The following is a 15246-nucleotide window of genomic DNA, read 5'->3' as shown; positions in this document are numbered from 1 at the left end:
GGATGCTGAGTCCTGGTGTGCTCAATCCAGAATTCCCCGCACGTCGCCTAGGCGTGGCGGGGGGTGGCGGCGGGGAGGGGGGAGTCCATGTACTGAATATGATGCGCAGCCCTCGGCGGGGGCGGGGCGGGGGCGGGGCGGGGGCGGGGCGGGGGCGGGGCGGGGGCGGGGCGGGGGCGGGGCGGGTGAGGCGGAGGGGCGCGACGGGTACGGCCGCGCAGTGATATGTGTTTGGCGGGAAGCGAATACGGGTCGCCGAGGTATGTGTGGGATGGGGTGCCCCGTTATTGGGGTGCCCCGTTGGGGTGCCCCGTTGGGGTGCCCCGTTGGGGTGCCCCGTTGGGGTGCCCCGTTGGGGTGCCCCGTTGGGGTGGCTGGGGGGCTGGCCGGGCCGGCTGGGCCGCGCTGGCCTGCCCGGGGTATTCGAGCATGCACATTCCAGGGCGCTAATGCGTGGGAAACCCATTTGCAGCTCCAGACCCGATACTACCTCGGCACTGCACTGCTAGAGGCGCCCCGCGGCGCCGCGCCTGAACAAACAGTGTGTGTGCCTTGGCTGCCTCGACGGGCACGGCGCGCGGCGTGCGTCACCGGGGACGCGCAGTGGGCCGGAGGACCGGTGGAGGCGGCCGAAACTCCAGACGCGTTTTGAGCTCCAGAGTCGCTAAACAGGACTCGAACCGCCCGTGTGACCCCACCAATGGATTGCTCTCCGAACGAGGAGTCCATTGGTGGGGTCACACGTTCGGTTCGAGTCCCATTTCGCGACTCTGGAGCTCAAAACGCGTCTTGAGGTTTGGCCGCCTCCACCGATCTTCTGGCCCACTGTGGGACGTCGACGCCGCTCACACGCTGCAGCGTTCCGTCATGCCGCCAAACGACAACAAAGGCAAAAACAAACGCAAACACGGAGCCTTGCGTGCGGCGACAGGCGGGCCTCGCCGCCGTCGAGATGAGCTGCTAACTGCCGCGAGCTGCGAGCCCGTCCCCGGCAGTGTCGCGGTGACGGGGTGCCACCCCGCCGCCACCGCCGCCACCGCCGTCCTGCATAGCATGGCAGCAGCAGCCTTCGCCTCTCTCTCTCTCTCTCTCTCTCTCTCTTGCGGCGCCTCGAAGGGGTGCGAGCGAGAGGGACGTAGAGGTGGCGGAAACGGCGTGGCGGAAAAACGAGACGGCGTCCTTTGACGCGCTGCTGTTTGCCGTGTTCGCGCTGACAGTCGCCGTGGGAGAACCTTGGAACCGCGCGCCGTCAGCGTACCTTTCTCTCTCTCTCCCTCTCTCCCTCTCTGTCACTCTCCTTCCCTCCCGGCGTCAGTCTTGCAGCCGCCCGCACCTTTGCATTCAAATTAGGTGCCAACGTCGCAAAAATTATAAATAGGTTTTCGAAAAAAAAAACCCCAAAAAAAAAGGAAAATTTGGCAAAAATTTGCCCAGGAAGTCTCGCTGGAAATTGCCGCAGTGGGATTCAAGGTAAAAATTTGACAGTGGCGCTGCTCGCGCCGCCTCGCCGAGCCGCCACGTCCGGGGGCTCCATATTCCGGGCCCCGGCCCCGGGATGCCGGGTCCGGGGATCACGATCGCGCCTCGCGCCTCGCGCCGCGTGCACAGTGTATCGGCGTGGCGCCTTGGCCCGGATGCCGCGTTGCAGCCATACACATCGGGGCGCCGAGGCACGGATGTTTGTTCCGTTGGCAGCGCTGCGAGACACTACTTCCGCGGTGGCACGGCGCGGCGCGGCACGGCACGCCGAGGAATTGCTGCAAGGATTTCTCTCGCCCCCGCGCGGCCTCGGCCCCGGCCGGCCCCAGGCAGCCCCCGGGCGTGGTGGCGCCTGGAAAAGGGGTTACAGCGGATTGCTGCGAGGCTGCGAGGATCACCGCCCCTGTGCAGTGTAGCCGCTGCGCCCAAACTTGAAACGCACACCGCTTTCTAGGCAAGCCCTCCGGGGTGCTATAACCAGCCCCCCCCCCCCTCTCTGTACCCGCCATGGTGAACACACACACACACACACCAACGCTGTTTATACTCGTACCCACGCGCACTCTCCACCCCGCCGTCGTCGACGCGCGACCTCGGCCTGGAGGCAGCCGGCCTTCTTCTACACTCAGGGCTTTGGCACTGTACCGCCGACACACACACACACACACACACACACGGGCGCATTTGTCTCTCGCAGCGTACATCCTCCCAGCATGTCCGCAATTAAGTTAAACGTGCGTTAATTCAACGAGAGGGCCGCCCGGCACACGCAGCGGCAAATAGATACGGGTCCTTTTCCACGGTTTTTCTTCCTCTTCTTTTCTTTCCTTTTCTTTTTTTTTTTTTTTCAAGGTCCTTCCGCCGACGCGTGGCCTTTTGGGCGCTTACCTGTGAGGTCCGCGGCGACGGCCGTGCAGACGAGCAGGCCCAGGGCCAGCGTGCCCAGCAGCAGGACGGGCCCCCGCCTGGGCCCCAGCCTGGGCCCCCGCAGCCCCGCTCCGGTCATCGGTCGTCCTGGAAAAAGAGACAGCAGCTTATCACAGTGGTTCTCAACCTTAGGGTCGCGACCCCAAGTGGGGTCGCGAAAATTTTTTTAAGGGGTCGCGGCGAGGTAGCTGGGGTCGTGTTTTGGTCATGGCGGAGCGGCGCCCCCCAAACACATCGGTACCGAGGCTCTGCAACCTCCCCGCACGCACGCCAGACGCACGCCAGACGCACGACGGCAACTTTGGAACACGACGAAAGAGAAAGAAAGGAGCTTACTCGCAGCGCAAAGTCTGCTTGCGCCCTGTGATGCCGCCATGACTCGAACAGCGCGCCTTCGTCGCTCTCTCTCGCACGCGGCGCATCCTTCGGGTGCGAGAGAGACAGAGGGACGGCGACTCGGACCAGCAGCTGGTCCTGTAATACCTCCGGCCAGTGCCCCGTTGAAAGTTTGACGAGGGAGGAAGACGCTCGACTTTCTGGACGTAAACGCGCCTTGCTGCTCCGCCAAAGAACGGACTGCACCGCACGACCAGGCACGGCCGGGCTCGCTGGAAGTAATGGAATCATCCTTGACTCGCTTCGGTGCTCTCAGTGTCCGGCACGTGGCTCTCTCTCTCTCTCTCTCTCTCTCTCTCTCTCTCTCTCTCTCTCTCTCTCTCTCTCTCTCTCTCTCTCTCTCTCTCTCTCTCTCTCTCTCTCTCTCTCTCTCTCTCTCTCTCTCTCTCTCTCCACCTCTGCCCCCGAACGCACCAAAAGCCAGGGTTATTATTCTAACTTACGACCACGCGCTGACGCGCCGATCCGAACAGAGCCGCTCCACGTCGCCAAGAAGGCTGCATTTTTCATCCCCGCGCGTCCTCGCCACGCATTCCGCACAGTGTACTTTGGTCTCTCTGTCTCTCTCCCTTTCTTGGGGCGTACCGCAGGTGTGCGAGAGAGAGAGAGAGAGAGAGAGAGAGAGCGACGAATCACTGGTGGCCAGGCCGAGCAGGCAGCCAGGTGGAGGTGAGTCGAGCAACTTTGGCCGCTTTAAAACCAAAGTTGTGGTCGTCTCTCTCTCTCTCTCTCTCTCTCTCGCTTTCGAATTGCAGATGGACGCGCACGGCGGCGTCAGTCCCGACCGCCCGACCTAATGAAGCGTCCCGCGCCGCCATTTCGCGCCACTTTACCACTAACTTTTCATTTCAAAAAATTTAAAAAAAAACTTTCAAAAAAAGATATTATTATTATTTTTTGTTGAGTTTGTTCGGTAAGCGAGGCCGTAAGGTCTGCCCCAGTTTGTGCCCACACGACCAACAACGACAGGTTTGGCGTTGTCTGGTTTTCGTTGTCGTGTGAGCCCTTTGTAGACCAAAGCCCGCTGGCATCGCGATCTGGTCAATATGCGGATCAGATCATCAGCCACCACAAAGCCGATTGGGCGAGCGGCGCCAACAAAAACAAAGAAAGGAAGTTTCAAAACAACAAAAACAACAGGAGTTGAAAGGGCAGGGCAGGGCTGCGCGGGAGGGAGAGAAAAGAAGAGTAGTTTGGTAAAGCGCGATGCCCCCCCCCCTCCTTTCGCCGATCGCGTTATAGGCACCGATTTGAAAAATGGCGGGAGCGTATGATGCCCCCCGGGGGACGGCCCTAATGTCGCAGCGCTGCTGGAGAAATAACACCCAACCAATCATTGTTTGCAAGTCGAACGTGACTACGGTGTCTGCGTGTGTGAGTGTGTGCGTTGCGTCGGTGTGGTGGTGTGGGATGTGTTTCGGCGCCGTTTCCATCCGACCTTCAGGCACAAGGGATGATACGCTGAATTTTCGGCGTCCTCGGCTCGAGCCTGTTGCCCCCAGCGCTGGGAATGAGCGTGTCATTATGTTTGAAATTAATACGTTAGGTGAAAATCTGAAGAAGTATTTGCAGCGAATAAAAGGTACAAGCTGTTTTTTTTTCGAATTAAAGAAATTGTTTTAAAATTATTTTTTATTTTACTGTCTTGCTGTCTGTCTTTTTCAGGCGGGCGTGACAGCCTGACAGTGTGTGTGACTGATGGGCGTTGTGTCGATTGCGTCGCGGGAATCGCTCATTATATCGCGCGGACCAATCACGTTCCTATCGCAATTGCTTTATTCGTGCCGGACTATGGAATCCGAAACACTGTATTTCTCTCTCCTTTTATTGGCTTTCCTTTTCAGGCTGACGCGTCGGCTGGCGGGCGCTGTGGCCGAAAATACCCATTCTTTTATTAATGTCGGTCCCCTATACTGCCTCTCTGGCCAGCCGGCAGCCTCAGTCGCTCCAACACGCGCACTATACCCCATGCGCAATTTGTCCTTTGGTTCGCATCGTCGGCCCTGCGGGCTTGTGTTCCTGTACAACTAACTGCCCCAACCACCAAACAAAAAAAAAGTTTGAGACGAGCTAATGGAAACCGTCGTCATTACGCTTCGACAACAAAGTTCCCCCTTCCACGCTCCGCCCAATTTGACGATGAGACCGGACTTTTTGAATTTTGGAATCGACTCTGTAAAAATGCACCAAAGTATTTTTTGCAACGGTCCAACTGTCGTTGATTCTTCGCCCTGTCTCTCTCGCACTCACGGGGCGTGCCGTATAGGTGCGAGAGAGACAGAGCGACGACAACGACCCACTGACCGACCCCTTGGCAGCGCCTCGGCTACAAACCTTTCAAGGCGCCGGCGGTAAACAGCGCCGCCTTGTAATCTCTTAGCCGGCCTTTCACAATCCGACTGATTGATGCTTCAGGAAGGGAGGCGGAGGCCGAGAGCCGAGCCGCATGCTTATGGAGTGGTTTTTACCTCGTTTAGCCAACGGCCGCCAACGGCCCTCGATTTGGCCATTTTCGAGGAGGCCAATTCGGCATTCAGCGCGGAGAGTGCTCGTCATCGGGAAATCTTGGCAGAGTCGCGATTTGCCGCCATATTTCTGAAAGTCCCTGCTGGCCGAATAAAACGCTTTCGGGCGGAACGGCCTCGCGGGGAACGATGCTCGAAATGCAGATGTAATTGCGGCATTGCAATCTCGCCAAGCATGGCGTTTCGGATTTCATTTGCATTGCTAACAACTTTCCGCGCGGGTGTCGGCGTGTAAACATGAGTGGTTCGTTTGCGAAGGGGGCGGCGGACTTCCCCGCGACGCCGTGGAAGGCGGCGAGACACTGTTTGGGGTTCGCGCAGCTACCTACCCAGACGGTATCCTTCGGTGGTAATCCAACAGGTACTAGAACACACACATCGACACACTCACACGCACGCGTGCGCACGCCGCGGCTACACGACCACCATCGCGACGCTCACTCACACACGCGCAGCGCTTCACATGACGACGACCACGTGGCTGGTGGCGCGGCGTGGCGGCGCGGCGCGACGGCTCTCCGCGACGGGGAAGTGGGGCCGGACTGGGGGTCCGAGCACCACCGAGGCCCGGTGGAACCCCGGCAGCGTCCCGTCCTCCGGCCGCCCCGCCGCCGGCACCCCACCACCGCGCCACCCACCCCCGCTTCACAGCGCACAGTGGGCCAGGTGCGGCCGGCGGGGGTCCCTGCTCGGGACTTGGGCTACGAACGGATTCGGGCCGCGAGCCGAACATCTGCAAGGGAGAGGTTGGACGGCAGCGGTGTCCTTGTGTCTCACCCCTCCAAACCCTTTAAGCGAGCAACGACCCCGCACTGAGTGTACACAGTGCCCGAGGACCCGGCCAGGACACCGGCCGAGGCGGTCAAAATCCCGGACGCGTTTTGTTGAGCTCCAGAGTCGCTAAATGGTACTCGAACCGAACGTGTGACCCTTTGTCCTGAGACTCCAATGGTGGAGCCAGCGAGACAGAGAGAGAGAGAGAGAGAGAGAGAGAGAGAGAGAGAGAGAGAGAGAGAGAGAGAGAGAACGTTTCCGGCTCATCATTGTGCCGTCGTCGTCACGGAGTTGGCGGTGTAGTTGGGGATGATTATCGCGATTAGCGCCACGTCGAAAGGGGTCGCGACACTCTAAGCTAATTCAATGTATTTATTGAGATAATTACACACCAACCACAATTTGGTAGTCATTACAGACAGCAACATCAAGCCAAAAATCAGCAATCTATTTTTTTAATTTTTTGCGACACAGTAAAGCAGCAGCGTTTCGCATCAAGCAGTGATTCAAAAGTTTTTATTTTTAAACGCGGTGGTGTTGCAAGGCGTTGCTACTCGTCCTCGGACTCCACCCCCGCCTCCTCTTCGCCGTGCAGGAGCCAGAAGGTGCTCATTAGTCCCTTTCCCTGCGACAGCAGCAAACTTTTTAGTCGTGCATAAAATTAAAAATTAACGAAAATGAGACGGGCGTTGCAGCAGTACCTTGACCCAAACCTGCCCTCTCGGCATGGTCCTGAACTCCTCGCCCTTCAGCAGGGACTGCGTGGCGGCCGACAGCTGGACGCTCCCCGACTGGAAACAAACATGCGCAAACGCTTTGCTGAAAAAGCAATAAAATTTTTGCTGTTTTTTTACGTGTTGTTTAGCGAGGGGTGTTCGTACCAGGCTGCTGGACTGCATCCTGGCGGCCGTGTTGACAGTGTCCCCGAAGAGGCAGTAGCGCGGCACCTTGAGGCCCACCACCCCCGCCACCACGGGCCCGGAGTGTAGACCTGCAAGCGGGGGGTAGTTCACCGCAGGGCTGGCGGCCGCTGGCGATACCCCACGCCCCGCCCCGGGCGCGCGGAGTATCGCACAGTGTGGGAGGCGGCCCAAATCCCGGACGCGTTTTGAGCTCCAGAGTCGCTAAATGGGACTCGAAGCGAACGTGTGACCCCACCAATGGGTTGCTCTCCGAACGAGGAATCCATTGATGGGGTCACACGTTCGGTTCGAGTCCTGTTTAAGGTGGCCTTACAATGCGTGTCCGCCTATGTCCGGCGTCCCAATATTGGCGTTTTTGTTGAGAAAAGTTCGCATATGATGGTTTAAAAGGGTTAAGAATAGTAATTTACATCACATTCCTGTTACATTTTGTTCAAATAGTGCCAATAATCGGAGGACGGACATGGCCGGACACTCATTGTAAGGCCACCTTTAGCGACTCTGGAGCTCAAAATGCGTCTAGAGTTTTGGCCGCCGGCGCCGGTCTCGTGGCCCAGTCTTTTCCGCCACGACGCCTTCCTCACCGATGCGCACGGGCTGCCGTAGGCTGCGGGCGCAGCGCTGCAGCCCCAGCGCCACCCTGCAGGCGTGCACGGCGTGGTCGCGGTGCGGCTCGGGCGCGCCGCTCACCACCATGTACACCTGGCCCACCGTCTCCACCTGCAGACAGTGTGGTGGCTCTCACAGTGCCGGCCTCAACCCCCACCGCCACGCCACGCCAAGTGCCTCACCTTGTACACGTGGTGGTCGTCGAGCAGGTGGTCGAACTGCGAGAAGGCCTGGTTGATGGTCTTGACCTTCTCGGCCACCACCTCGGCCGTGTCGGCCTGCTCGCCGCGGTCCACGTCGAGCAGCTCGCAGAAGAGCACGGTGACGGCGTCGAAGGCCTGGCAGGTGTCCAGGGCGCTGCTGGCGCCGGTGCCGTCCAGCAGGCGGTCGGCCACGGTGCGGGGGATCATGGAGCAGAGCAGCTCGTCGCCGCGGCGCCGCCACTGGTCCAGCAGGCGCAGGCTGTCCTGCAGCTGCGTCGAGTGCTGCTCGGCGCGCTCGCACATGAGCTCCAGGCGCGCGCACTGGTGCCAGCCCTCCATCACCATCTCGCGGCTCAGGCCGTGCAGGTTCAGGTCGTTGAGGAACAGGCCCTGCGCCGCCAGCTCCGAGAGGTCGCTCACCCTGCGCAGTGAGCCAGAAGACGCGCTTTGAGCTCCAGCGTCGCTAAACAGGACTCGAACCGAACGTATGACCCCCACCAATGGGTTCCTCGTCCGAAGAGCAGGCCATAGGTGGGGTCACACGTTCGGTTCGAGACCAGTTAAGCTACTCTAGAGCTCAAAGCGCGTTTAGGATTTCGGCCGCCTCCACCGGTCGTCTGGCCCACTGCAGGGGCGCTGCTGCCACTCACAGCGGGGAGCAGAGGAAGACGATGCACTTGGTGTCCTCCAGGTACAGCATCTGGCCCTTGAGCAGGATGCAGGCGCTCGTGGTGCTCGCCCTGTCGGCCTGCTTGTCCTTGACGTTGAGCACCTCCACCTCGAACAGCACCGACTGCAGCTGCCGGATCTGGAAGCCGTGGGTGGAACGAGAGCCGACTCGGTCACGTCGTGACGTCACGGCGCGCAGTGGGCCTGAAGACCGGTGCCGGCGGCCAAAACGCGTCCGGGATTTTGACCGCCTCCACCGGTCTTCTGGCCCACTGCGCAGCGCTCGGCGGCGCTAGTGTAACTCAGTACTGACGCTGTCCATGGTGAACAGGGCGCCCTGGGGCCGCCGGATGCGAAAGAACTCCGAGGCCACGGCGCCGTGGAGGCAGCGGCCGCCGTCCTGCAGGGCCAGGACGTCCAGGAGCTTCTCCCCGGCCTGCTGCAGCACCAACGCGCTGCCGTCCGGGGCGCTCTGGAACGCAAACTTTGTTCAGCGCGCAAGTTTTAGAACGAAACGGCACCGTTCCGCTCCGGGCTGCCTCGGGCCTTGCAGACCGATTCAGAGAGTCGTTCTCGTCGCTCTGTCTCTCTCGCACTCATGGGCCGCCCCGTGTAGGTGCGAGAGAGAGACAGAGCGACGAAAACGAGCCAGGCCTCGCCCACCTGCAGCAGCGCGCCGAAGGGGAACAGGTCCATGAGGAGGCCGGCGTGCACGGGCGGCATGCGGCGGTCGGCGCTCGACCGCAGTCCCTCCAGGTTGGAGCGCGAGGCCATGTAGGCCCTGTTGTCGAAGTCGAGTCGCAGGCGCGCCTCGGTGCGGTGCTCCACCTCCGTGGCGTCGTTCTCGTCCCACTCCAGCACGGACACCACCTTGATCTGCAGCGGCGTGTGGAAGAACGTCTCCGCGATCTGCTGAAGCTGGCCTGCAAGCAGAAGCCATCATTTCCCCTCTTTGTTTTCCCCTGTGTTTGTTGTTGTTGTTGCTGCTGCTGTCTGACCGATGAAGTAGGGCAGGAAGCCCTGGCGCTTGCTGCGGTACACCAGCACGGCGCCGTCCGCGTCGCGCTCCGCCAGGAACATGGAGGGGCTCTTCATCTTGGGGTACGAGAAGCGGATCTGCTGGTGGATGTTGTCCACGCCGCCGAGGAAGTCGCAGAAGTGGCGGCCGGCCGCGCGGATCAGGTCGTCGTACCTGCGGCAGGCAGTGCAGCGTCGCACAGTGGGTCAGAAGACCAGGCGGTCGAAAGCCCGGACGCGTTTTGAGCTCCAGAGTCGCTAAATGGGATTCGAACCGAACGTGTGACCCCACCAATGGATTGCTCTCCGAACGAGGAATACATTGGTGGGGCTACACGTGCGGTTCGAGTCCTGTTTAGCGACTCTGGAGCTCAAATTGCGTCGAGAGAGGGGGGAGCTGACCCGAAGTTGCTGAAGAATCGGACGAAGCACCGGCCGAAGAACGTCATGAAGTCGTCCTCCGTCACGGGCCAGCGGCCCTGCTCCAGCTCGGCATGCTCGGCGGGGCGCTGTGCGTGCTGTGGTTGCTGCTGCTGCGCCGGCGCCCCGCCGTGGCCGCCATGGCCGCCATGGCCGCGGACACCCCGCTCTCGCTGGAGGCCTCGCTGGAGGACGCCGTCGGCGGCGCGACACACGCCCAGCCCCTCAGGGCGCTTCTCCGTCGCTGGGGGAAGTACCATACCCGCGTTGAACTTAAATCGTCCCACTAATGTATTTTGATATTTGTAAATTTGCGAAGTGGCTGCCAAAACTAGTCTGTGGGACATTATCTCCGACGGAGTGTCACTCCAGTCCGACTGACCGTTCTGGGGCAGCAGGCGAAGAGGTACCAGGCCGTCGCGCACAGCGTCCGCAGCGGCGCGCGCAAGGGCCCGCATAGTGCTGTCAGCGTACTCCTGATGGGTGGAATAAACTGTGTTGGGGCAGCCGGCCCCTGACAGAAAAGCAGCCCACGCATCATCTCCATACTCCAGCTGCGGGGCAGAAACCAACAGGTTTGTTGTTGTTATTATTGGAGGGAGTTGGCAGCGGACTGATTCCGAGCGTCGTCGTTACGGCCCGTCGTCTCCCTCGCACTCACGGGGCGTCCCGTATGCGTGCGAGAGGGACAGAGCGACGACTCTTGGAATCAGCCCACAGAGAATGGTGTGTTGTATGCAAGGCCGCGGGGATGGAGGGTGCAGTGTGGTGGTGCGTGTGGCAGTGTGCCGGGCCGTGGCGTGCGGCCCGACAAGAAGTGGCACGCCTCTTCCAGGAAGCGCTCCAGTTGGAGTGGTCGCAAGAAACGACGCGCACGCCACGCCCGCCGCCGTCTGTCTCTCTCGCACCCCTACGGACGCCCCATGAGTGCGAGAGAGACAGAGCGACGAAACGAGCCTTCGGATGGGGCGGCTGGCCACGCCCCGGTGCGGCACACTGTAGCCGTGTCGCGGGATGCCTGGGCTAATTGAGGAGGGGGCTGGGGTAAGCCGGAAGTGTGTAGCGTCCAATTCACAAGAACGTAGTAAAGGGAGGCCAAGAGCATTGCTCCAGGCCGAGATAATTTCTCCAGGCCAAGATCATTTTCTTCTAAGGGGTTACCAACTCAAGATTTTCATGTGCACTGATTACTGAACTTTTAAAATTATTATTATAATGTATTGATTCCATGTGATTACTATGAATTGATTAATTATTATGAATATCACTGATTATAGGAGATTATAAATAATTTCGGTGATTATTAGGGATTTTTGGAGATTATTTGAGCACCGACCCCGGAAAACTGTCAAAGTGTCGAAAATCAAATATCGCTGACTTTGGGCTGCCACTGAGACCAATCTAGCTGCGGTCAAAGGCCTCCCTCAACGCCCTAGCAATCTTAAGACCCCACTCTTTCATGCCCCGCCTCGGAAAGACTTTGACCGCAGCTAGTTTGAGAGCAGTGTTCTCGCAAAAAAAGGCCAAAGAGTGAAAAGTAGCCGTTTTTTGCTGACTTTGGGCGACCGCTTCGTCCAATCTAGCTGCGGTCAAAGGCCTCCCTCAACGCTATAGTATATTTAGGACCCTGCTCTTTCATGCCCCGCCTCGGGAAGCCTTTGACCGCAGCTAGTTTGAGAACAGTGGCCTCCCAAAGTTGGTCAAAAAGAGATTGACTCTCCAAACTCATTATTTTCTGCTGATTATGCAGAGCGGAAGTCAGCTAAAAAGTACAACGAGCACAAACCCACCTGGAGATAGTGCTGCACACTCTCGAGTAGCATGCCGTACATGGCGGCGTGTCCGGTTCGGGGGTCGGCGCGCGACTGCAGGGCTCCGGGAAGTGGCTGCCGGACTCTGCTCTGGGCGACGGCCTGGGCGATGGGGGCGCGGAGCGCGCGCGCCGCGGCGACGGCGTGACCGTCAGGGTGGTTGGCCGCGAGGAGCGGGGCGAGGAGGGGCACGAGGAGCGCGACCCCGCCGGCGGCTCGGCCCCCACCACCACCACCGTCGGGGCAGGGCTTCGCGCGCCTCGCGCCGCCCTGCCGGCCCTGCGCGCGGGCCCGGCGGGTCCAGCGGGCGCAGCGTCCAGGCCGGCGTCGAGGGAGCCAGCCTGGCGGGCCGGGCCTCCGTCATGACCCTGCGCGAGGCCGGCCGCCCTGCGCGCGCCGTCCAGGCTGGCCACGCTCACGGCGAGCACCACCTGCTGCAGCGACGGCTCGACAACGGCGGTGGCCACCTTGACGTCGGAGGGGAACCGCGGTAGCAACGGCCTGGACTCGGAGTCACTGGACGACGACGACGCGCTGGAGGACGCCGCGCTGGAGGACGCCACACTGGAGGACGCCGCGCTGGAGGACGCCACACTGGAGGACGCCACACTGGAGGACGGCGTCACCTCCCGCAGGAAGTGCATGATGTCCGCCAGGCCGATCTCCGACATGACGCCGCGCAGGTCCGGCAGCGACGGGCTCTCCGGAGGGATGTCGCCGCACGAGGCGCACAGGCGGAACGACCACCTGCGCTCAGCCATCTGCGAAGCAACACAAAGTGCGCCATGAGATGGAAACTTCCGGATGTGTGTGCGGATAGTTTGGAAAAGTTGATCAAAACGGGCACAAATGTCTGAAAAATCGTGTTTTGGGCCGACTTTAAGCATCCACTGCGTCTGATCCGAGGCGGTATATCGTCCTCCCTCAACGGGCAATTGGTCTTTGGACCTTCCTTTAGCATGCCTTTGTTACGGAGTGCGATTATCTGCCTTAGTTTGGGAGCAGTATTGCCGCAAAGTTGATCAAAACGATCACAAATGTCTGTGAAAAGTCGTGTCTTGGGCCGACTTTAAGCATCCACTGCGTCTGATCCGAGGCGGTATGGCGTCCTCCCTCAACGGGCAATTGGTCTTTGGACCTTCCTTTTGCATGCCTTTGTTACGGAGTGCGATTATCTGCCTTAGTTTGGGAGCAGTATTGCCGCAAAGTTGATCAAAATGGTCACAAATGTCTGAAAAATCGTGTTTTGATCAACTTTGCGGCAATACTGCTCCTAAACTAAGGCAGATAATCGCACTCCGTAACAAAGGCATGCTAAAGGAAGGTCCAAAGACCAATTGCCCGTTGAGGGAGGACGACATACCGCCTCGGATCAGACGCAGTGGATGCTTAAAGTCGGCCCAAAACACGATTTTTCACCCCAAGGTTGGGAACCGCGGGGATAGGGTCAGTCCGCATTTCCACTAGCCTGAACGAATTATCTTTATTTTCCAGGGTATCCACACAATGCCTTTTCGTCTGCGCTCGCCTCACTGCATTGAGGCGGGGCGGGGCGGGGCGGGGACGTCGGTCTGGCAGTGCGGTATCGCGGTCCGCAGCCCTCGCCCCTCGGCGGGGGGCTGTAGACTGATTCCGCGCAGTGCGGCCGTCGGTCTGTCTCTCTCGCGTCGGTACGGAGCGCGCCGCGAGTGCGACAGAGAGAGACTCCCCTCGGAGTGAGTCCGCTGGGCGGGCGCGGGTTCGGCGCGGGGCTTCGGCACCGTTATCGACGGGCGCAGTCTTACCGCCGCGTGGCCGCGTGGCCGCGTCGTCGTCGGGGTGCCGGGGGGCGGCCCGGGGGCCGGAGGGCCGGAGCACGCCGTTGCCGTGGCGACGTAAACAGCCGGCCGTCGGATGCGCCTCGCGTCGCGTTCAGTGCGCCGGTTACGCCCGCGCCGTCCAGGACGGCGTCCAGGGACTCCCGGTGACGGGCCGCCAGCATGGGGGCGAGCGAGCCCGCCGAGCCGTCGTCGGCCAGCCTCCACGACGGCGGCGGCTTCGGCGACGAACCCGGCGACGGGGCCAAGTCCGAGGCCTCGCCGCCGACGCCGCCGTCGGAGTGCCAGAGGGTGCTGCGGCGCCCCCAGGGCCGCGTGGGGGACGGCCTGGACCAGCCACCGCCGTCGCCGCGCCACGAGGACGACGAGGACTTCGAGGACTACTGCATGTGTGAGTGCCCGCCTGGCTCGGTGGCTGCGGTGCGCCTTTCGGCGCCGGCCTTTTTATTAAATAGGGAAATGAGGCCCGGACCGTGGGAGTCACGCCAGCCGCGAGCATCACGCCAACCTGGCCCTCCTTGATTCGCCCGGGGTAGTCCGGGGTGGTCCGGGGTAGTCCGGGCAGTCGTACAGTGCAGTGCCCGACGAGGCATGCCGAGAGACATTCCGGGCAGGCAGGCAGGCAGCAAGCGGGCGCTAGGCCGGCTTGCCTTTCTTTTCCGGTCGAAGGCAGACGTCAGGCATTATTATTGCAGCCTGGAGCCGAATCGAAACACAACGTCAGGCACAACGTCGGGGTCGTCCCGTCCCGCGGTGGCCGTGGTGGGGGCGGGGGTGGTAAAAAGGCTGGCCCGCCCGGCGGCTATACCCGACCCGCCTTCCTGTTCCAGTCCTGCAGCCCGCGCTCAGTGCCTACAACATGGCCGAGAAGATCGCCGAGGCGAACCGCACGCTGGCGCTGCAGCAGGCCAAGGACGCCAAGGACGAGGAGGACGACGCGCAGCGCACGCAGCAGGCCACGGAGCGCGCCAGGAAGGTCACCTTCAAGGACATCCTCGTCGCGTACGGCCCCGACGAGTCGTTGTCAGGTCAGTCTGTAATTCCCGATCGCTTCGCTCGCCGGCGACATGCCGTGGTTACTTTCCACCCGGACACCCGGACAGAGCAACGGCCGAGAGGGCGTTCCAATCGCTCCCCGCAGTCATTCGAACGTTTACTTCAAAGTTTATTCGTTCGTTCCAGAGGACTCGTCGTGCTCCTCGGACGAGGACGGCGCTGGCGCCAGCGAGTCCCAGGACGTCGTGTGCGCCATGGCGGCCGGCGGCGATGACCACGCCGATGAGGCTCCCGCCGGCGGCGACCTAGCCGCGCCAGACGCCAGTGGCGTCCACACCGCCGTGCCGGTCCTGGGCTACGTCATGGAGTTCGAAGCGGACCACGCGGACGACGACCACGCCAGCTGCGAGGAGGAGGCCGAGGAGGCCGTCGTGGACGAGGACGGCGTGTTCTCCACGTTCGTGCGGGCATGCTCCCTGGACAACGAGGACGAGCCGTCGGACGTCCCCGGGAGGAACCGGTAAACACTCATCACCATGACATTTCACGCGGCGTCAAAGTCATGTATCCATTTATTGAATTTCCTCCTGCTGCCTCTTAGCGACGCCGTGTCCGCCAACACCTGGTCGCCGTTCGTGGCCGTGTGCGAGGACAGCTCCGACATGAGCTCCGACATCACG

At 61.0% G+C, this 15246-nt stretch overlaps 1 protein-coding gene across 1 annotated transcript; it reads right to left on the bottom strand.

Moving 5' to 3' along the window:
* Nucleotides 1–6630: 6630 nt before the first annotated feature.
* LOC117647360 (soluble guanylate cyclase 89Db-like) lies at nucleotides 6631–11789 on the bottom strand. The gene is made up of 12 exons (XM_034389083.1): nucleotides 11733–11789; nucleotides 10200–10496; nucleotides 9925–10001; nucleotides 9504–9697; nucleotides 9169–9428; nucleotides 8819–8977; nucleotides 8487–8644; nucleotides 7816–8257; nucleotides 7609–7744; nucleotides 6983–7092; nucleotides 6803–6892; nucleotides 6631–6726 (listed from the first exon to the last, which is right to left on the bottom strand). Exons 1-12 carry the CDS (start codon nucleotides 11772–11774, stop codon nucleotides 6652–6654), a joined length of 2040 nt encoding a protein of 679 aa, XP_034244974.1. The 5' UTR covers nucleotides 11775–11789; the 3' UTR covers nucleotides 6631–6651.
* Nucleotides 11790–15246: the final 3457 nt, after the last annotated feature.

The sequence above is a fragment of the Thrips palmi genome, unplaced genomic scaffold, assembly GCF_012932325.1.
Source record: "Thrips palmi isolate BJ-2018 unplaced genomic scaffold, TpBJ-2018v1 HiC_scaffold_2, whole genome shotgun sequence".
NCBI classification, from domain to species: Eukaryota; Metazoa; Arthropoda; class Insecta; order Thysanoptera; family Thripidae; genus Thrips; species Thrips palmi.
This window is presented reverse-complemented; position numbering and strand designations above follow the sequence as displayed.

What these genes read in the sequence shown, in the direction of transcription:
- LOC117647360 (XM_034389083.1), bottom strand. Translation starts at nt 11,774, where the DNA reads ATGTACGGCATGCTACTCGAGAGTGTGCAGCACTATCTCCAG. An exon ending in CCTTCGGCGCGCTGCTGCAG is followed by an intron (nt 8,978 to 9,168) that starts GTGGGCGAGGCC and finishes TTTGCGTTCCAG; the next exon opens with AGCGCCCCGGACGGCAGCGC. An exon ending in GGATGCAGTCCAGCAGCCTG is followed by an intron (nt 6,893 to 6,982) that starts GTACGAACACCC and finishes GTTTGTTTCCAG; the next exon opens with TCGGGGAGCGTCCAGCTGTC.